At 42.9% G+C, this 22,318-nt stretch overlaps 2 protein-coding genes across 8 annotated transcripts in view; one reads left to right on the top strand and one right to left on the bottom strand.

The window, feature by feature from the left end:
• Window positions 1–14,402, bottom strand: part of LOC105252720 (ankyrin repeat domain-containing protein SOWAHB) — a 99,200-nt gene extending 84,798 nt beyond the window's left edge. For 6 of the 7 annotated variants that reach the window (XM_011260248.3, XM_011260249.3, XM_025408266.1 and 3 more), the window contains exons 1-4: window positions 14,240–14,366; window positions 14,034–14,095; window positions 12,856–13,236; window positions 12,161–12,313 (exon numbers count right to left, since the gene is read on the bottom strand). In XM_011260248.3, coding sequence (XP_011258550.1) covers window positions 12,161–12,313; window positions 12,856–13,236; window positions 14,034–14,095; window positions 14,240–14,366 — 723 coding nt within the window. Of the gene's footprint in view, window positions 1–12,160; window positions 12,314–12,855; window positions 13,237–14,033; window positions 14,096–14,239 lie in introns of all 7 variants that reach the window. The other variant, XM_025408265.1, reaches the window with a different exon arrangement.
• Window positions 14,403–18,052: 3,650 nt separating this feature from the next.
• Window positions 18,053–22,318, top strand: part of LOC105252722 (homeobox protein araucan) — a 70,782-nt gene continuing 66,516 nt past the window's right edge. Inside the window, exon 1 of the mRNA XM_025408283.1 lies at window positions 18,053–18,348. The gene's annotated coding sequence lies outside the window, so the exon portion shown is untranslated. The remainder of the gene's footprint in view (window positions 18,349–22,318) is intronic.

Here is a 22,318-nt window from a genome sequence, read left to right as displayed (position 1 = left end):
CTCCCTTCGCTCACGTCGAAAGGAGAATCGACGGCCACGTCGCGTCACGCGAGAGCTTTCGGAGGATCTCTTCCGGAAATTTCATCTCTTCTCGAAATGATAGTCACTGACCCCCCGTCGCGTCAGGTGATGCATCGAGGTGCGTTCCCAGCTTTCGTGCTCGCTACGTGTGCTCTCGCAACACGCCTGTACGCGTGCGAATGCACAGATGCACGCCGATAGGACGGACTTTGTTATACGTATGCATCGGAGAGGCTATACTTCATCAACGACGCAACAATTGTATTCGCGACAAAAAGACATTACGTTGCCTGGCGGAAACGAAGGCACGCTGCTGAATTAATATTTAATTTCAACCATTCTCGTATCCCGCAACCGTCTTGGTCATTAACCGTATATAATGAAAAATGCAGCCGCTTTTTATTTCCCTCGCATAAGAGCACCTGGTAGAGAAATACGCAGAGATCCTCGATTATTAATGAAGTATATATAAGAATATGTGTAAAGAGAGAGAAGCGATTCTCAAAAATTCTTCTCCGCATATGCTTCGCGATTAATATGCAAATTGTCGCAAAATTATGCAAGCAACGAGAACCCGACCGAATTCGTCGACATTTTACCAAGACCCAAAGAGATTTCGGGGAGAAAGATTCTACCCGAAAAATGTCCAATCTCGGATGATCGGAAGACAGTAACAGATGTTTACGCTCATATGGTATTCGTCGCTGATTGATTTTTAAGCGATTGCGCGAGATACGATCATCTTCGATGAGATGCGAGCCGAAGAGGGGGGAATGCAGAGACACTGGTTCGCTCGTATCTATTACCGGGCTATCCCGGAGATATGCAAATGTTCTCATCCTCCCGTAGCGCGAGAGGTCTCCGCGAACGATCAGACAAACGGGGCCAGTCAGCGACGGCGCACATGGACCATAATGGCGCGGTTATCAGATAAGCTTATAAGACCCGGGTAATCGTAATAGCATCGCGATGGCGATTTCTTCAGCACCGAACGCCGGATGAACGAGAAGAGGCGAGTCGCCCCTCCATCCTTGCCGCTGGCCTCTTTCGACGAGTCATTGTTCCGCCGTAATTAATATTTTAATTGAGATCAGCGGGAATTAATTAACACAACAGACCTGTTAGAGCCCGCGAACCAATCAATCGCGATCCACTTGTCAGAATCAAGATTCAATTCGCCCTCCTACTCGTCTCCTAAATATCTCTATCAACGTGAAACGATCGAGGATACGATTCGCAAAAAGGAGAATTAATCGCAAGTAAATTGATCGTTAGCGAAAGAAGAGAAATAATTCGCCCGTTAATCGAATATTATTAGCAAATTATCTCTCCTATCGAGGATACGTATAATCCGGATATCTGACGGTGGATATTCCATCGTAATAGCGGATACACGTATGGATGTATGGATACGCTCGTGTATCACGTTCGTAATCGGATAAAAAGCTAACGGACGCGACGCATACAAGCCGCGTAATCACTTAGGATCGTGATCCTAGCACGAGCGAGCGAGCCAAGTGTCATAGAAATGGATACAAAGGGCCCATCAGCAGCCGCGGTAACGAGCCGGCTGACCTACCCCCTTCTTCCCTAACCCCTCTCCACCCCCACCACACATCCGTATCTCTCATTGTTATCGCTCTTCGCGGCGCATCAGTGCCGACTCAAAAACACGCTCGCCCGACAGTTAAGCCGCGCACATTCGCGCGTCTAATTCCGCCGAATGTGGCCAGCGGCAGGTACTCGACTACTCGGGCAGGCATGCACGTGCTTACTCGCGCCCTCCTGCTACCTCCGTCTCCCCTCGTCGCTTTTCTCGAACAATAAAAGGAATACGCGATGTAAAGCGGATAGCGAACGCGCGCACTTCTCGTCGGGGTGGAAACGTTTTAATAAGCAGACGTGCGCCGCTGCCCTCCGAGGGGGCGTATAAATATATTCGGTTGCTCTAACGGCGTGCGAGCGACTCGCCGCGCAAGAGAGAGAGATACGAGAGAGACTACGGGGTGCACGAGGAGCGGATATATCGGCGAGACGATGGAGGTAGGGGGAGGGCGGGGGAGGAGGCAGACGTGGTAGAACGAGAGGCAAAACATGTTGCGGCACGAGCTGCCTCGAGAGCTCCGCGGAATTAGCTTTATTATAACCTGGGGGCCATCCATACACGCCTAACAGCGCACGAACATTCGCCGGCCAATAAGCCAAATGCTAACCAAACATTTTCGCGACTCGGCGCACCCTACAATTCATCCCCCTTCTCGCGTCCCTCTCCCCTGCCTGACCGCCTCTGGTCAGCGCCGAAAAGTCCAGCAAGGAGGATCGATCCTGATTAAAATGGGATGTGTATTTAATGCGACCGTCGATCGACGAGACGCCAATCGTGGCGACGATTTATCATATGCTTAATTCTTCGTCGGCAGACGTTGGATCACGAGTGACCCATACCTTCAAAATATTTTTTATAAAATTCGTGCAATAATTCGAATAAATATTATATTTCATATGTACACTGTACAAAAATGTCAATAATTTTTATTTTGAAAATATCTTTGCTTTTTTTGATTGTCAGTTGTAATGTGAATATTATTTTAAGAAACAAAATTAATTAAGAATACAATATGTATATAATTTCTTTATAATATATTTAACGTGTAAAATGTTTAAAATTAAATATATTATGTAAATATATAATTTATATATATAATATATATTAGATTCATTTCAATGAGATGTGGGCAAAAGAAATTTTACTATGGGCCAAAGCTGACTTAATCTTTGCTAAGTCACATCTCGCGCGATTCACATATTGAATGAAACGAGCCACGAAAATTCGTGAAAGAAATTCTGTGCTTTCATCTCAAGGTGCCCCGATGAAAATTAAATTCTGTTTGTTGATTCTCAAAGTGTCCGTCTAGAACACGCTAGATTAATAGATGCATCGCGCATCTTTATCGCGGTCGCAGAGAGGAATCCTCGTATCCATGTCCAACGATCCTTCTCCCCTTTCTCCCATCGGGAGGAACTTTTCTGGCCGCGGCAGCGCCGTGAAACGATTAGGCCCCGGATTAGTCGAGCGCGCGAGATCGATTATGCGATCCTGCGGATAACATTGGCCTGATTTATTCCCCTAATGGGCGTTCGCGCATTCATTTCGAGGCCGTGCGAGGCAATTCCACGGGGCTTCGTCGGATGGCGGTGCCCGTCCTGCCGCTGACAGGAAAACTCTCGCTGGGTGATTCAGCGTTCGGTTCGGCGACGCCTCCCAACGACCACCATAATGCCTACCTATCTCGGGTATACCCACCTACCTAACGCCATTTCCATCGTCGGGGATCATAATCCAAAGGTTCGGTCGCGGGCCGAATGAAATCGCGTCGAAATACGACGACGAGATGCCCGGTACGACGTTTCGACCCTCGCCGATTCTCCCGTTCGTCCGAAAATTTAAATCGATCCGCCGCTCGAATATAATCGAATTTCAACGAAAAAATATAAATAATTTGCTTCGCGATTCGACGGGTCGTACATTGATGGGAGATACTTTGTCTCGCTCGAGATAGAAGGTGTGGCATAAAATGATAAAGCAAAGCGATGCGCGAAAATACCCTTCACCAAACTCGCGGTTAACTATACCGATCCTCGGGCTCGAAATCGGTTCGCGCGAAATTAATTCTCGACGGATGAATCTCGCGCGTAATCATAGCGAGCGACGACAAGTCGGCGTCGCGCGATTACACGACGGTCGGGGAAATTATCGTTCGCGGACGATCATTATCTCGCGCGATAACGGCGTATGAGAGGAGGCGTATGATTCATAACCCGCGGCCTCGTATTTTCGCGGGTGGCACACGTCGAATTTGGTCCGGATGGGCCAAACACGGGGCATCGACACCGCAACGCGCGCTCGCTCTCGCCCAACCGGTCGCCCTCCCCCCGCCCACCCCACCTCCTCCAACCCTTTCGTTGACAGGATTATATTCGTACGTACCTACGTACCGTGTTCCTCGGTGTACCTCGGTCCCGCAAATACGCGTCGCGTGATCATATTCCCGTCGGATAATAAATTTACTGCGGTACTCGAGCACACGGTTCTGTCGCCGCGCGATTGTTCCGCCGGCAAATGTCACAGTTTCGAGGGGCTTCCAACGGTAAAGCGTCATATAATCGGCACGTTCGTTTTCTGAATGATAATCATGCGTTAAGTGTACGATAGTCCCGACTATGTACAATATTTCGCATATAATCTCGGAAAAACTTGTAGCAATCGTACTATTATTAATATCTCATTTTGTAGAAAATTGTAAATATTGGCTATATAATGCTAGAATACAAGTCTGATGATAAATGCGAGAAACGTTAGGTCGACAATGTGTTGATGTAAAGAATGATAGAGAAGTGCTGGATGGGAGAAATCTTAATAGCCGATGTGTTGGCGCGATAGAATCGTCGTAGAATTAACTTCTCGAAAAAGAACCGTTTCACGAAATGACTGGGCGTGACGAACGCGTGTTGATCTATGCTGTTGCGTAATAGAGTACGTTCATCGAGTATATATTATTGCGTTTCCTATTGCGTAAGACTAACGAGAAAATTAAAATAAAAATTCATTGAAAAATCAACCGATCGATTTGCTTCAACGAGGGAAAATATCGATCCTTTCCTTACGCGAGAACGTTAGACAATAATATTAGAAATTTCGTAAATGCGTAAAAAGAGGATCTGTCCGGTTAATATGTTCGATTCGACGAAGAAGCGAGCAACGTTGGCGTGGCTCCATTGTGGTCCTCGGTATACTTCGATGAAGGTCGAGCTTAGCCGCCTGCGCGGTTTCGTGCCCTAACGAGTTTATCGCATCCTCTTTAACGTTATTAACACGGGCTAACGAACTGGAAGCGCCGAGTCATCCAGGTTCTATACCGAACCACGATGGTTCCGCCAGGTATACACACCTGTATACGCGTGTCTGATCTTTACACGGGCATACGTGTATGTGTACGCAAGCTTGTAAGTGCAGGGAGAGAGGCGGCGGGGTTACGTGTATAAGGTGGGATAAAGGTATGTATAGATACACAACCCGGCCTGTCTGTGCGGCCCTGATACCCGGGTCTCTGGGCTAATTCCGAGGTGTAATCTACGGGTACCATCTCAATGGATTAGCATATAGATAGCGAGGTGGACTGACCGTATATATGCGCACCTAGGCCACGGGGAGAGAACGCGGGCATGTCCGTTTTGGTCCCGTGTCCTCTGTGCGTAAAGGGTTCAGGTGTTGCAGCGACGTCGTCGCGCGATTGCTAGGAATAAATTCCGACCGTCTTGTACGCGACCGTGTCGAAAAAAGTGACGCCAATTAAAACCGATATAATGCAGCAATAATAAATAACGAGAGACTTCTAGTCGACATGAAACTGTTCTTCCTAAACATCGCAAGCTGCCCAAGAAAAATAACGATACTGCTTTTAAAATACACGATACATTTTTTCATTAATAATTTTTAAAATATTTATCGAATCTTTACAATTGCTTTCAAAAGTCTTACTCGCGCAATTCGGCCAGTCTGAAGTCTGCCACATCGAAAGATGCAGAGAAAAAAGGAAGAGAGAGAGAGAGGGAGAAAGAGACGTGTCATCTTTTTTCTGTGGAGACTTCCGTCTTGAAGATCATCGGGGGATAAGAAGCGTCATCGACGCTGATGGCAGCGGACGCTGGGTTACAAGAGGGGGCGGACGGGCCGCGGACCCGGGGCATTTCGCCCGAGGTGATTCGGTCGCGAGGTAATTTGTGCTCACAGCGGGGCTGAGCAAACACGCGCGGCGGGGATGCCACGAAAAATTAAATAACTCGATGACTGGTCACATTCTCGAACGCGCATACAGCTCTCGGGACCGGGCGAACGTGCATATATACATATATACGTCGACGGAGCACCAAGATATCCGCGGAGAAGGGCGCCTCTCGGCTGAATGACGTGGCCCTCTATTGTCCCTCCTCTCTTTCTCTCTGCCTTCGTCCCCGCATTGCGAACGGAACTGGTCCCGAGGGAACACCGTCGGGCCTTGTGCGGCCTAGAACGGTCCCAGGACTGTGCCCAGGGAGCGAGCGCCGGCCTCCCGCAGACTTATGAATACAAATAGCTGCTCACTGCGCGAGTCAGATCTCTGATAAGGTACGCTCCTGGCTTACCGTACTATCGCGCGGCATAAAGTACGAGCTTAGTCTCGCAGGGCCCATATGATCGTTTAACGGCCAGATTATCTTCGCGACGAAGGAGGATACGGATCGATCAGCAAATTCATCTCAACTCGAAAAATATTGGAGTATCGCGAGTCGCGCAAGCGGAATAAAATTTTAATCAAATTTTATTTGGATAGAACAAAGCGCATTCAAACAAATTGCGTTCACATGTAAAAACAATAAAATATTTTCAAAATGCAAAGTAAATATATATATATATATATATATATATATATATATATATATCACGAGAAAGGAGAGAGAGAGAGAGAGTCAATTCTTAAAAAAAATTGTTAAGCTGCTATTACTATTTACTTCATCAAATTTATTTAAGGATGTTTTGTACATTCCCAGCAAAAAGTAGCTGAAAATCAATATTGACGAATATCCACTTTTGGTGTATTTTGAATATGAGAAATTGTGTGGAATTTTTATTAGTTTATTGCATTTTTACTGAAATATTCCAAATTTTGTTAATCGAAACGATTAACTTTTGGCAGAGAATTTCGCCTTATGACAGATACATGGCTAACTTCATTGAATTATATTTAATATCTTTTTAACCAGTTAGTACTTGTATAATATTATTTGACCAAATATTTCCTCTGTATTTAAACTTTTACAAATTTTAAACAAATTCTGAATATTATTTCCATGTATTTTTGTCATTTAAATCGACGTGGTTATACGTTTCCCGTAAGAACACATGTTAATTCGGTGCAAATTAAAATCCTTATAACTTGTGAACGCTTTAGTGAATCGATTTAAAAATTGTACTGAAAATTCTAAACATATGTAAGGACATTCTGTACAATTTTCATTAAATTCATTCTCAATATTTTAAAAGTAAATACAAAACATCCTTAATTCCTAATTAAAATTTTTTCTTATTTAAAAATAAAAACATATTAAAAATAAAAAAATATTAAATTTTATATTTACTAAACATTATATAACTTCTCTCTACGGGATGAAAAAATGCAAAAAAGAAAAATGACCAGACAATAACTCAAAAATTTCGATCCCATGAGGGACCACCAAGAAGAATCCCATGACCCGGAAGGGCGGCGTCCTGTCCGTCGTTGCCGTGACAGTCACAATGAGTCAGTTTTCGGTATAGTCCTGGGACTGTCACTACGGGAGATGAGACTCCCGCGGATGAATACCCCCGGAATGCTGCCATTCAGGCGAGAGAACGCCGGAGAACGAAGAAGGTAATCAACGAGGCTGATTTGGTATAAGCGTCTCGAAAGAAGAAATCTCATGTTATCTACCGTATAATCTTTTTCCAGAAGATGCGGCGGTTGATGGATTAGCGTAAGACCAGAAGCTCGAGTCGGTACGAAAACGTGATGGACGATAGGAATTATGAGAAAGCAACGAGCACGATCCCCATTGTAAACCGTTCGCCATTTCTCCTCCTGTGCGTGGCTCTACGCGGTATAGCGGTATCTGCGTGCCCTACCTATTACCACATAAAGGCCCAAAGAAATTCTGGCGGAAGCGGAGGCGAGGCGTCGCAGCCAGCCGTTGAGCAAACAAATTTAATGCGCGTGCATAACGACACCAATTTAAATGATAATGCGCGCTGTGTGTGCCTTCAAGATTAACTCGTAATAGGCCCGGAATAAATGTCGGCGGACCTGTTGGAGGTGTATCTAGTCGCCCCGTTACATGCGGGAACAGTGGGTGCTAACTACTCCTGTAGACAAGCTTGTTTATATCGGTACGCGCCGCCCGGCACGAAACTTAAGCGTGAATTTGTATAATACGCATCTGGTGCCAAGAAAATTGGTGTCGTTGCCGGATCACGTCACGATCCGCTTCTGTTAGATCTCTCAACATCGTTATTAACGCGATGAATTATCACCGATCGCGCGCAACCTCCAATTATCTGACCGGTTATTAAATTTAACCAACGATATTTAATTATCGTCGAACGAGGTGTTGCGTCTGTACATATTAGCGCTGCGCCATAATTTACTCGATTATATGCGAAATGCTCGTCGATAGCCTTCTGGATAATCCTCCAATGTTGTAAGAGACTATCCGCGCTATCCCTCTCGCGAATGATCACCGATTTTCCCGCGATTATGCGCACGATAGCGCGAGAGAAAAAAGAAGTAGTATTCATTGCGGGAGAGGGATATATCTCATCGGTTACATCGATAAATTCCGACGGTAATGAACGAGCTTATCTCACGGTCGCTTATCGACTTGGCACTCTTGGCCCAAGTGGATTTGCCTAATTAAAGGAACAAGATGTAAACGATTTTATTTCCATTCGTGCTATCTGCCGACTACTTGGAACGAATAAATGGATTCCTCTGTATATATATCTCTTTCTTTCTCTCCGTCTCGTTCACAGAGCGATGTACAACGCGCTTAAACCATCACGACCAGGTGCACCTGTCACGTATTCTATGCTGTTAGTTTGATTAATGACTGAAATATTTCTTGAATAAACAATAAGACGCGCTTAAACTCGTTGAATAGATTGACACTCGGATATACTTGGAAATAGCAACAGTTTAGATTTAACGTTGAAGATAACTCGAGACTGCACGGGCAATCGCTCGGAAAATGATAATCTGGAATTAACCTTCGTTGATCTAATGTCAACGCTTTGAATTTAAACTTGAATTTAAATCGAAGCGAAAAATGTTCGCAGACGTCCTCTCTCTAATGAATATGGGCGTGAAAACGATCTCTTTCTTCTGATTTTCTTTTTAAATGATTACATTAATATTAATATATTCGAATATATTAATTTTATCAATAAATTTACGGCCCTTCGAGAGTTTATCTTAAACAGAAATTAAAAATGTCGAATAAAAGCTAATTAGAGGGAATGTAATCAACATCGATCAGGAGTCGACGAGTCTTCGGAAGTAAGCCGCACGAGAGTAAGTTTGCCCGCGGAGGTGTCTTGTCGAGATTGTCGCGAATAGAATCATGCAAGCTGTGCCCTCGCTTCGCCTCACCTCGCTACGCCTCACCGCGTTCTGAACCTCTTTGCATATACATTCTGTAAGATTACTTTGTGCGGTTTACACCCTGCGATCCCTTCCCTCCCCCTCCCCCTCCGGCGGCCTCCTTCAGCAGCGCGCTGCGCTTCAGTCCTCGCCTCCTTTCGTTGCCGAGAGGCAAACCACCCTCCAAGTTTCATCCAAGGTCCCTAATGTATGCGGAACTATACGGCAGAAATTCCAAGTTCGGCACGGCCGTGTTAGGCGCCTTTACGATGAGTTTCCACCCCCCCTCCCACCCTTTCCCACCCTTCTCGTTCTCGCTCTTTGCCGCACGAAAAGGGACGAGACTCGCCCGACAAGACTCGCCCTCCGTATAAGAGGCGAACACGCGTGATCCTAATTAGAACGCGTTCTCGAGGTGCCGAAGTAAAAGCGAGCTTCTTGTTAGGCGTCTCGACGAAGACGCCGTCGGCATCCACGTACATATACACGCGAACGTACAAGCGTGGCGCACTTTCGACGTCGCCGCTCTCGTAAAAGGGCTCTTGTTCCGTTCTATTTTGCCAACATTTCCAAATAAACTCGAGCCTTAACTTCCACGACACGTGACGATAATTCGCGAGAACGTTCGATGCGACGACCGGTGAAACAAGCTTGAAAATACGAAATCTCTTCTACACGGAGTTATAATATCTCATTATTATTCTCGCGTGAGAGAGAAATGTTTGATACAAGGTAAAAAGCTGAGGTAACCGCGAGAATTCTCACAGAACGACAGGTAAAACGCGTTTCGCCACCCGCGCTCTTTTCTATTTACATAGAAAAGAAGCTGCCTCCGCTGCTCGGAAAAGCATAATGCCTACAAACGGCCGCATTAGTCGCGTATTACATTAGTGTAATACATTGTGTTTCGGTGATTAAATGCACCTGAGGAAGCTATCTGTCGAATATTAACAAGAACAAAGCGTACGTGACGCGAATGAGGATTCTTGTATTCATTTGTGAGCGATCGAAAAAATTAATTGAAAATTATCTTAAACGTTACTTGTCTACAAATTTACGTTTAAGCATCTCTCTTTGCATTTCTGATCCCGCCGGTAGATTTCCCTGTCAATCATCGTGACGTATCTATCGCGCATTCAATGACGCGTAATCAGCCGTTCGGAGAAAATATGACGGGAAACCACGCGAAACGCGGCGACGTGTTGGTCGGCCAACGGCACGCGACACAGCGTTAGACGAAACGGTCATTAGGGATGCAAAGGGCGGAATCGCCCGGCTACGTTGCATAATAATTACCGTAAAGAAAGCCCGGCGACTCTCACCAACGGGCTTCCCAGGAGATTACAGGATGTCCGGAGGCGAGAGAGGATTCTCCCCGCGTGGCCCGAAAACCCTTTCCGCGCTTACAAGCAATAAAAATTAACGGCCGCCCTGGTCGAAGTCCTATATGAAAGGGACCGCCAGGACCAGGTTGTGGCGCTCGAGTAATACATAATTATCATGGACCATCCATTCTATACAGGTGGCAATAAACAATTCCCTTTCGTTATAAAAAAATGTGTCAAAATCTCTCGGCGTCCGTTGATGTTTTGTCCAATTTCGTTCGCGAAAGGAAGACCGAGCTTGTAAAAGCAAAGTATTATGTGATAAATATATTATGATTTTCTTACATAATATGATTGATTTCTGTCATGATAAAAAAAAATTTCGATCTCTCATACCATTAAATTAACGCAAGCAGCTGGAACAAATTATTGGTAAAAATTCTTTTGAATAGATAATTAAAATAGATATTCAAAAATGAGTAGGAGATTCCTCGGTTTCCTCAAAGACGAATTATATCGCAGCCACGAGCGAGTAAAATCTCGAACGGAAGAAAGTATAGAATCCGCATCCTTCCTCTTTCGCGAAGAGTCTTAAACGGTCGGCGCCTTTAATCGCGAGCCCCGATAAACATATCGAAATTATGATGGAGGATCGGATCGCGTAAAAGGAACGAGCGGCAGGCACATCCTGCCGGTGCCAGCTTTGTTGGTCGCGGCGGAAAGAGGATCCCGGGATACCCCGCTCCTCTCCCCGAGATCTCGCGACCCCTCCTCCTCCACTTTTAATTTCCAGGCGCGGCTAATTATGATTTACGGCAACATCGGCGCAACATCCTGATCGCTACGCGAGATACCGCCCGCAGGATATTCAAATGCGATGAATATTGCTCGCCGCGATAAACGGCGCACGAACGACGGGAGAAACGCTGGAGGAAAGGAGACCGAGCGGTGGTGTAAGTGAGAAAGAGAGAGAGGGAATCATCGCGAGAGCGCGTGTAAAGGATACGGAGAAAGGATTCCTAGTAGCCTACTCGGTATGCAAGATGGGCAGTCAGCCTTGTACACACCGCATCCTTCCTCCCGATCCCTCGAGGGATGTATAAGACATCCTCGCGCGTGGATCGTTCCGTGCCGAATCGCTCGTCCGGAGTATTTAAAGCCCGTCGGGATAATTCAATACGGAACCCCCCTTTTGTGTCCCCGCGTGTGTTTGGAAAACATAAGCGGCCGGCGATGTCACAACACGACGATCGCCATGATTTAACTCTCGCGAGAAAGCCGAGATATAACGACCGCTTTTGCCCGAAGGCGGTATATAATTGACCCTAAAAACGCGCGATATTAAAGTGTAAGAGACCCCAATATTCTTCTACCCTTTCGCCGAGATATTAAATCTCACTCTTCTCGTGATTTTAAAATTATATTATATTATAACTGATTTCATAAAATTTTATTATATTGAAATAATATATTATTTATATCAAGAGAATATATAGAGAATCTTTTCTCGCCTTCCTCCGAAATTTATTATTTGCGATTTAAATCTATGTTGTGTTCGCAACGTGTTGATTGCAAGAGAAAAAAATAATGTAAAAGATATCTTACCTTATCAGCTCGTTTCTTGGAGGGGCTGGTCGTGTCGTTAGGCCTGGCAGGAAGATCGGTTTCGCTGGCCATCCGATTGAAGCGTTGCATCCGCTCGCGAAAGCTGAGCTGCTCAGCTGAGGCGGGATTTGTCGTCGCTGCTGTTTCGTCTTCCTATAATTCAACAGTTTCGATTTCACAAAATAGATCCGAATTTTAGTTAATTAATTGCAATTATCAAAAATATGTAGTCGCTAAATTATTAATGAATTCCAAAGAGATAAAAAGAACAATACTGAATTAATAATCTGTAATATGTATGTATGTAAATTTTTAAAAAATTTCTAGAATGTTTTGTAATAAAAATTTGTAGTCATTAATTCTTTCATTGTAATTCTTGAATATTTATTTTATATTATTTTTATATTATTTTCTACTTTATTTATATTAAATTTATATTAAATTTTATTTTATATTATACTCTATATTTTTTATTATATATTATATTATATTTCATAGTATTTTATAATTATTTTATTGTGTATATCATCATTTTATTGTCTATATCAAATATTATTTTCTATATTATATAGATTTATATAAATTACATAGATTATAAATTGAGAAAAAAATAATAATTGTCATTGACAGCGATGTGCGAGTAACACCAATATCAGTATCTACGCAATGATTATTATTATAAATGAAAATCTTACCTTTATAACACTTTCCGAGAAGCCACTTTTATTCCTATCAACGTTTTCCTTATTCTCCGTCTTGAGTTTGTCCTGGCTTTTACGTCGCGGTGGAACGGGTGGTGACGATACCGATGCGCTGGACGCATCCGAATTATCATTTTTTTGGCCGTTTTCGCGTTCCGAGATTGGCGTCGCAGACTCCTCGAAACTCGCGTGAGAATTGTCCGACGACGGACTGAGGGGCGCGGGAGGTGGCGGCCGATAAGGCGGAGGCTCCCGCAGAGGAGAAACCGGAGTAGCTAGATCGGGAGAGGCAAGAGGAGATCCTACTGGTTGAGGGGATGAAAAGTCCAGGAAAGGTTGCCGATATTTCTTCTTAAGGACTAGGTACTTGTCGCCCTGTTAAAGAACGTTCACCTTGAGAGCGGTTTGTCCATGAATAATTTGACAGGAGCAACACACTCGCACATACGTCACTAAGTTTATTTCTATTATATTAATTGCCGAAAAAACAAGATTCCCGGAAATTCAATAAAGATCTCCAATTTTCAATATTATATTTATCTCAAGATTATTTTCCACGTAAACTTTGTATATTTTTCTTTACAAATTTAATCTTCTTTCTCGCTCTCTTTGTTTCTCGCTTTCGAAAATCCAAATAATACCCAGTTCGTTTTGTCTAGAAAGTTTAATATCGTCATTTTTCGATTTGTGAACGATATCGATATTTCGAACGATGTTAACGAGATAACGAAATTCTAAATTTTATTCACACAGCACTGTTTATTATATACACTATATTTTGATCGACACGCAAAGATTGATACTTTAATCAAAACACATTCACGCGCGGACATACTTGTTCAAGTTTACTGAGAAGTCGGTTGTTTATGTTTCTCCGAATACCAACATAAGCTCTCTAAAAAAAACTCAGTTTTTTCTAGATTATAAATCATAGTAACAATTCTCAATCCAACATTATTTATAATCGATATGATACTACGTATAATTTAGGCTCCCAATATGTTCGAACACGGGACGAGTTATGTAGACTATAACAATAACACGGCGATAATAACTTGGTGCGGAATTTTTCAATTGACGCGCGAGCAGAACCGGCAACGTCGCCGAGTGCGCAACAAGTCGCTCCTGTCAAGGAAGCGAAAGGCAACTGCGAGAGAATCTGCGTAACCTACCTCCTCGTTTTTTATGGTGGCCAAGGTGTTGACGTATTCCTTGAACCGATTCCTCGCCTCCACTGTAACGCAAAATCATATGCTCAAATCCGAGGCCCATTCTGCGAATCTGTCGCATGTGTTTACATCGCAGAAGCGGAGCGCCAGGCGACGCCTCGCGACGAGACAACCGCGAATATGCGCATCGGGGCGGAAATTTAACCCACCTCGCGTCTCCGGGTCCGTCAGAAATCGCTTAAAATGCTTGACCAAGTCGTGATTGCGTGCCGTGCCACCGTTTTCCAGCAAATAATTGCGTATCTCCTCGAGAGACAGCTCACCGGGCGTCGCCATCTTGAACAAACTAATCGACGATGCGTCAGAGCCACGTACGGCCGTCCACGAAGCGGGCCGGCCGGTCGGTAAAAGCAGTCGCTGCGATTATCATCGGGAGGGGGAAAAACGCGCCGAACGTCGATCCACACATTCGAGGTAAGAAAAAATTATTATACATCATTATTGCAGCTTCGTTTTTACAATAATCGAGGGGCGATTTGTAATACAAGTGCACGTGCGATATTCGTTTGAAGTATAACGTGATAAATATTCGCTTTAAATATATAATGTCGACTCGTACTCGAACCTTCTTGGTTAAAAGTCGATCCAACAATAAATAGAATAATTAGTTTTCTTTTATTTCCATCGACTAGATAGAACGCGGAATCATACTACGTGTATATAAGACGTCGTACGTGAGAAATAAAACAAAGTTTTATGACAAGCCTTTTTCTCTCTACGTAGCGTCTAGAGTCACCCCTCCCCCCCTTCTCGTGACTTTCAGTAATGTAAATATGGTGATAACCGGAGTGTTTATGTTTCGTCAGTCGTACGACACAACTGTGAGAGTACGCATCGTTCAATTTCTTTCCATAATAAAATAATCACAAGCAAGATTTAAATATTTCCTTTATTGTGTTATATATGAAGCGAAATGTTTCCGAAATTATAATATGATGACTCGTAAGTTAGGCGATTTTGCACGTTAAAATTATGGTTAATCATGGAAGGAACACACATCGTTTCACATAAAGCAACAAAAGAAAGATAATTCAAGATTGTTCAAGTATGTACTTCAATCGTGGAAATGCTTGCAGCATTTAATTAACAGTTAACTTTTGGCTGAGGAAAAACAAGGATTGTAGCTAATTGCTCAAGGTAATTACTTAATCTTACTGTTTTTCTTTATTTGTATACACAACACACACACACACAAGTTATCAGTTATTTTTATACATTGTTACACGGATTTACATACTTATATATATATAAGTTTGTAAATCCGTGTAACAATGTATAAAAATAATTGTAAATAACTAATTATAATTAAATAATCGCGTGAAAGCAGATAATCATCACTTGCATAAATATCATTTTTATTTTATCTTTATGGAAGTCTATTCTGTTAATTGCATTCAATTGTGAATAATGATATTCCAATATTCGTTAAAATTGTCAATAAATCGTATAGAATATAATATATATTTAATAACCGAAAGTATCTATCGATGTTAATGCATCCGTCTCGATATTTTATTCAGCTGCACAAATAGACGAGAGATCCTCAAAGCTTTCCAAAACGTTATTTTGCGAATTTTCCAATGTTCGAACGATGCCGAGCTCTCGTTCGTCCGGATTAAATACGCGTATTTTAAACGTGCGATGGTACCTATATATATGTACATATATTAATGGAAACGTTCGAAAGTGCATTTCAACACTTTCCCGTAAGCTCTTTACTGATCGGGATAGGATCAAAACGCACGACACGTTTCTCTTGGAGCGAAATCTTTTTTTTTTACCACTCGTTCAGGCAAAATCGTAATCTGTCCCTGCCACTGTTTGACGCGAAGGGCCTTCTGAAACACGCGCTTCTATATTTATTCAACGACCAATTAGTAACCGACGCGATAAATTTTGACTTAATTTACGAACGCGATCGTAATTTCCCGTGTACTCTTTAAATTGCTTCATAAGAGAAAATGAGAGACGCAAATAATCCGTGTGAAAAGCTCTCGTGAGATACTTCTTGAATTTCCATTTAAACGCACAATCGTTGATCATGAAAATCGTTAATGAAAGATAATTTACTGAAACATTGTATTTTAATATACAGGAATTAAGATAATTTGCTGATATGGTATAGAACCGTAGTTCTTGTCAGAAAATAATAATTTTTTTTTCTTCGGCAAAGGATAAAAAATGTATTATTTTCCAGATATTTCATTTTTTAATATGTTTCTTAATTCTTTAATGAAAATTCTAGTAATATTCTATTTCAAATCTATTACAATAATTACATTTTTATAATGAAACATTTAAAGAAAAAGCTGATATAAAATAAATTCTCTTACAATAACAAAGTCTTTTCTGGTTTTGATAAAGAAAATATATATATATATATATATATATATATATAAATGTTTATATATAATGTAGCAAATACACTACATTAGCATATTAAAAAATGAAATATTTCATAAACGAAGTATATTTTCACAAATATTGCAAAAAAGAAAAATGTTTATTTTTTGACAAAGGATACCAGTCTGTATTTTATCTGTATGAGACACTATATAAATTTTATAATAATATATGTGTATATGCTGTTATATACATTGAGCACACTGTAGATATTTTTATATCTTGTTGCATTTCACGCATATATTATGATGCGGCTAACATAAAATTAAAGAATATCGCGATACATATTCGTGCACTCTCTCTCTTTCTCTCTCTCTCTCTCTCTCTCTCTCTCTCTCTCTCTCTCTCTCTCTCTCTCTCTCTCTCTCTCTCTCTACTTTTTGTATGTAAGGGGGTAAAAACTATTACAGCGCAAATGTGTCGTGTACACCATGGGGTTCTCTTTCTTTCTTTCTTTCTTGTTAGCTGTACAATCACGCGCCTGTAACAGCAGCGGTTCTTATTAACAATGCCTCATAATTAAGAAAACGACCTTACTAATCACCCTTGATGTGCAGAAATACACGTATAAAACTGCAGGAGGAGAGGAGGGGAGTAGAGCAAGAGTGCTAGAAGGGCGGGTATGCGTGCAGCACGCAGGGCCCAGGTACGCGTATGTGTATCCGTGGACCGGAAGCAAGGCGGTACCTTTGTAATTAAACCCCCTTTATCGGCGATATTCTAATGAAACGACGAGTAATGATCGAGCGGGGCCCGCATTGGCGCGGCAACAGTCGCACGAACATCCTTCTTTTTACTTGGACATAAACACATCGTTGCTTTTTTCGCTTCTTTTTTCATTAAAAAAAATATGAATGAGTTTTGAAAAATTAAACTTTGCGCTATATTCAGAAATTATTCGACACACGCGCGCAGAGATTCTTTATCTATTATAAAAATTTTATAAATTAAAAAATAATTCTGAATAAAAATCATACATAGGAATACAATTGGAGAAATATAAATATAATATATATGTGTAATTATATATATATAAAACATGCCTTTTGTGTAATTTTATATACTTGTTTCTCTTATATGCTTTTTGTTCGCTCATATAATAAAAATAATGAGAGTAATAATTTAAAAGTAATTTTAAAAAAAGACTAGAAACCAAATAAAATGTACTGTCGATGACGTTTCGACTCTGCTCTGGATCCTTTTTAAATAGGAAAAAATTCATAATATTATTTAAATACAACTTAACCGAATATTATGTTATAAAAGTAAAATTTGCGATTAAATTATATAATATTTTATGTAGATGTAATTATATATTTATATATATATGAATGTATATATGAGTAGTTTTTTCTTGGGTATTTTATAATCTAATTGCAAGCTTCACCTTTAAAAAACAATACCAAAATTATTTGTTTAATTATTTTTCAATTATTCTTTTATGATCTGTTCTATATAAACAAAAATGTGTATAAGAAAAAAATATGTATATAAAAACATACGTATCAATTATATAAATTTACATGTATATAATAATACTTATATAAACATTTTTTCAGATATCGACAAGTACTGAGGAAAACATCTTTTAATCGCAATTATGGAATCGCCGATTCAACAAAATTGCAGAAGCACGATTTCTCGGAGGAACGTACACATGCGTAACATCTCGTGGCGAATCACGCGTCGAGCAACCAAGGTAGCTCGACACAATTCCGCAGACTTGGTAGGATTGATGCACGAGATTGGACGCGGGAGAGGCGAGTTATTTCCCGCCGACACAAAATGCGCGCCGCCGGGGTCGAGGTGACTACGGCCGGGAACGAGGACAAAGGATCGCGTCGACGCCCCACTGGTAAGTGCATCTCCACCCGATATCATCTACCCGTGTTCTACCCGCGTTATGCTTATACGCCCATACGTGCATATGTAAGAGATGCGTGCGCGCGCCTTTATACGTCCGGCGCGCAAACTGCAGGGAACCCCGATGCGTGTGATCTATCGCTCGAGATTCCGAGGAAGAGCTGCGACAATTCCAGCTTCCCTCGCCCTTGTCCGAATCGCCGAGTTCGTTTGCGTTTACGCGAGAAATAACGGGAATGCGCGACAGCTCGAGGCCTCGTTTGCGAATAATTTGTACGCCTTGAGGACCCGGATCGGGACCCCGGTGAGGAATTCCGTAAGCGAATTCCAGACACGCGAAAATGATATTTGTTCGTGTGATCCGGAAGACGCGATGATTGACGCGAGATACGCTCGACTCTTTCATCGAAAATTATACTCCATTTATAAATTCCTGGCTTACGACTATATTTTGCCTCGCACGGGAGAAATGACACGATCGCTCGCGCTCGCGATATACTCCGAAAGAGGAGTCCCGTTGAGCTACTTAACGGCAAGCAAGTTTGCGTAACTCGCGCACGAGAGATGTAAGCACGAGAGGGACAACGATACACGGATGTAGACGTTGTATTTCTTACATGAGTCACTTTGTTTTCTCACAATGCAAACAAGGTTTTTTTCCCCGAAACGTCGAGGGATCCCTCTCTTCGAGAATTCGCTCCGTTTAAATGCCGATGAGATTCTTGGAGCGTCGGCGCCTGATTCTCTTCTCGCTGCGGAAATTTTTCCCTAAGAGATTCGCGTTTGATTATCCATGTGGAGAAGCAAAAAGCATCACTGAAATTATAATTATAAACGTAATAATAAATATATTAAATTTCTATAGATCAACGAATAAATGTTGAAAGGGGGGACAAATTTCTCAACCGATGATTTTAAAATTCGCAAACAAATCGCATTCGGATCGTCGCTTCTCATTCACAGACAGTGAGTAAACGTCGGCGAGCAAACGGTAAATTCGTTGGACCCACAAACGGAAGGCGGGGAAACTTATAGCGGCGCTCTATCGCTTCTCTCCGCCGTATAAAGCGACGATAGGGTCGCGGGGGCAATATATACGTCCGGCAGCGACATATATGTATATATATTCGTCCGTAATTGGAGCACGGCGCGTTCCGGCGAATCGTACCGTGCAGTATAAAACGAACCGTATAAAGACCGTACTTTGGTCGGTTTTTGCGGCGCGGTTTTCAACCGCGTACCTCCGGTGGTCTCGTTAGACAGACGATGGGAGGTCCGGAAGAGATCCGCCGCTACGATTGCATTACGCGTTCGCATTTATTTCACGTACGCGCGTTATGTACAAGGTCCCTAGGTCCTCCATAGAAGGATATCGTATTGTAATTTCGAAAAACAAAAAAAAACGAGCATAGACTATTGGTGATCCTTATTCGGATGAATGAGAGGCTTCCGTAGGCTTATCGCATATATCGATATAATTGTCAATTCAGATAGTATAATCTAGTATAATTTGTAATCTTGTTTCGATAAAACACGCGTCGCCGAGTGGATACTCGAAAAAGAAATTATTATGTCGAACGAGAGGAGCGTTTAGGGCCCGCAGATGGGGTGCAGCTGGAGACACAAATAATATCAGGAACGTAAAGCATTTCGTCGGGTTGTGCTTCCTAATGAATCGAAGGGAGAGGGGGAGGAAAAAAGATGAAGCATTTCTCTCTATTTTTTCATTATTTCTCTCTTTCTCTCTCTCGCTCGCTTTCTTCTGGAAGGAAGCGGTCGCAGAAGCTATCGGAGCGCACAATCTAGTCTGCCACCGACTACCGTTTACCAGCCAGGCATTAGAAGTTGTCACAGGTGCTCGCCCGTATATACCATGCACGCACGCACGCACGCGAAGAAAACGGGCAAAGACTCTCTCGAAGGGAGGATCCCGCGTGTATGTTTGGCTTTCCCACAGTTTTGCGCGCGATTCCTCGCTACTCCGCGGCCTCGCGCCGGCGTTTGCCGACGGACAGACGGAAGCCGTCGCGAACTTCAAAGATTCGCGATCGATGGGGGCGAGGGTGAGGAGGGACGGGGAGAGGCAGAGGAGGACCACTCTCTCTTCCTCGAGTGGTATACGCATATTATCACGATGCCTGCCTGGCCGGGGTCGACATGTCCTCGTCGGCAGCGCGTGCACACAAAGTCGAGGACTCGGCCAACACTCCAACGGCAGCGAGTTTATCGTCGAGGACCGACGGTCGGAACAAAGTGCGGCGGTGCCTCGCAATCGGCGAGGCTAATGGCAATCTTGTTTTACGCTCGGCGGCTGCTATGCTGTCACGCGCGACAAAAATCGTTTGCACGTGAGCGAGATAACTTATTATATCCGCCGAGACTCTCTGGCGCGAGCGCGTGTGTCAATGTTGGATCAACAACATCCACGATGCATTCAATCTCTCTTTTATCACGCGAGAAAACAGTGAATTTTTTCATACGAAAGAGAATTATATATCTCGTATATATAGTAATTTTTTTTCTTTACTTACGCTTCGGACAATTTGATCGATTATTATTTTAAATAATTTTTATAAATCGTTCGAATCAATTTTTGCCCTCTTTCTCTCGACGATGATATTAATTGATTGACATTTATTGATAGCAAATTTCGACGATGCCATACATTCCAGATAGCGTTTCGTTCCACTGTAATTTTGCGATAACCGATAATTGCGGCGTTCAAGCGGTCGTTCAAGATTCAATCACCAAGTAAAGTATCCATCCAATATACGCGAGCGTTCGAACCGAACTGATAAATTACAAACGTTTATACGACTCGATCAATCATCGGGCAAGTCGCGCGTTGCACGGAATTGCATCGCGCGATGATAACGACTGACAAGTGTTGAATATTAGTGACGTTTTAAGCGTGCGTCAGTCAGCTAAACGGGAGGGGAATTAAAATGCGAGCGAAAAGTGTACGCGGTAAAAAATAAAATGAAAAAAAGAGCGGTAGCCGAACAATCGTCGGAGCTGAATCGATGGCTCGGCCCTGCAAGGGATCCAAAGTACTATCAACGAATCGTGTCGCTGTCAGTAACGGATGCATTAACGCATTCATATCGCATTTCGGCCCTTCGTTCGATTACATCCCGTATGCGTATCCGTGTACTCGTTTTCTCTCCTTCTCCTCTACTCCCCTTCCTTCCTCTTCCTCCCTGATAGGTGTCTCGATACATTTTTTCTTCGTTGATGAGACAGCCGTGTAAAAGTCGTACGTAAAATAATTCGCGATCGAAGCGGGATAGCGAGAAACAACCATATTTATCATTAGATACTTTGTTAGCGCACCTCCCTTCTCCTCAAGTACGAGACATATTTTTTTCGTACGCGCGTGTTGATGTTTAAACTAGATTACTCCGACCTGCTCGTATAATTAATATTTATCGCATCACGTAGATTGAGATAAGTCGAATGATTTCTTTCAGAAACATTTATACTCGCGTAATTACGCGTGCAAATAAATTCGCGTCGTCATCGACGAGAGGAGCCTCTTTCCAAGAGGATACCGATTTGCCGCGACTCCAATATCCTCTCTCCGTCTTTCCGATATCCCGTCGAATTCCCGCGGTCGGTTGGCTCGTGTGAGACTCGGCGAAGGGCGCGCGGGGTTAAGCGGTACACACGGGTCGGGATATAAGTGAAATCGCAATAATTACCGGCGGCACGGATCACAAATCCCGCAATACGGTAGTTGGTAGGCGGGGATGGTCTACCAACAGGCGCATACAGGTATTATACGCAAGCTCTTTGTCGGGGGACCACGGAGGAGAGGTGGGGTACGGTTTATATTGGCGCCACCTCCTGCACGGTTAAGCGAGCGACTAGGGCAGACTTACGCCTTACACCTCTCTCGCTCCCTCTCGCTCCGCATCCCACCCGCCCGTCGTTCTCTCGCTCTCTCCTTCCCGTTCTCCATC

Source organism: Camponotus floridanus, unplaced genomic scaffold (assembly GCF_003227725.1).
Source record: "Camponotus floridanus strain SB8 unplaced genomic scaffold, Cflo_v7.5 scaffold20, whole genome shotgun sequence".
Classification (NCBI taxonomy): domain Eukaryota; kingdom Metazoa; phylum Arthropoda; class Insecta; order Hymenoptera; family Formicidae; genus Camponotus; species Camponotus floridanus.
This window is presented reverse-complemented; position numbering and strand designations above follow the sequence as displayed.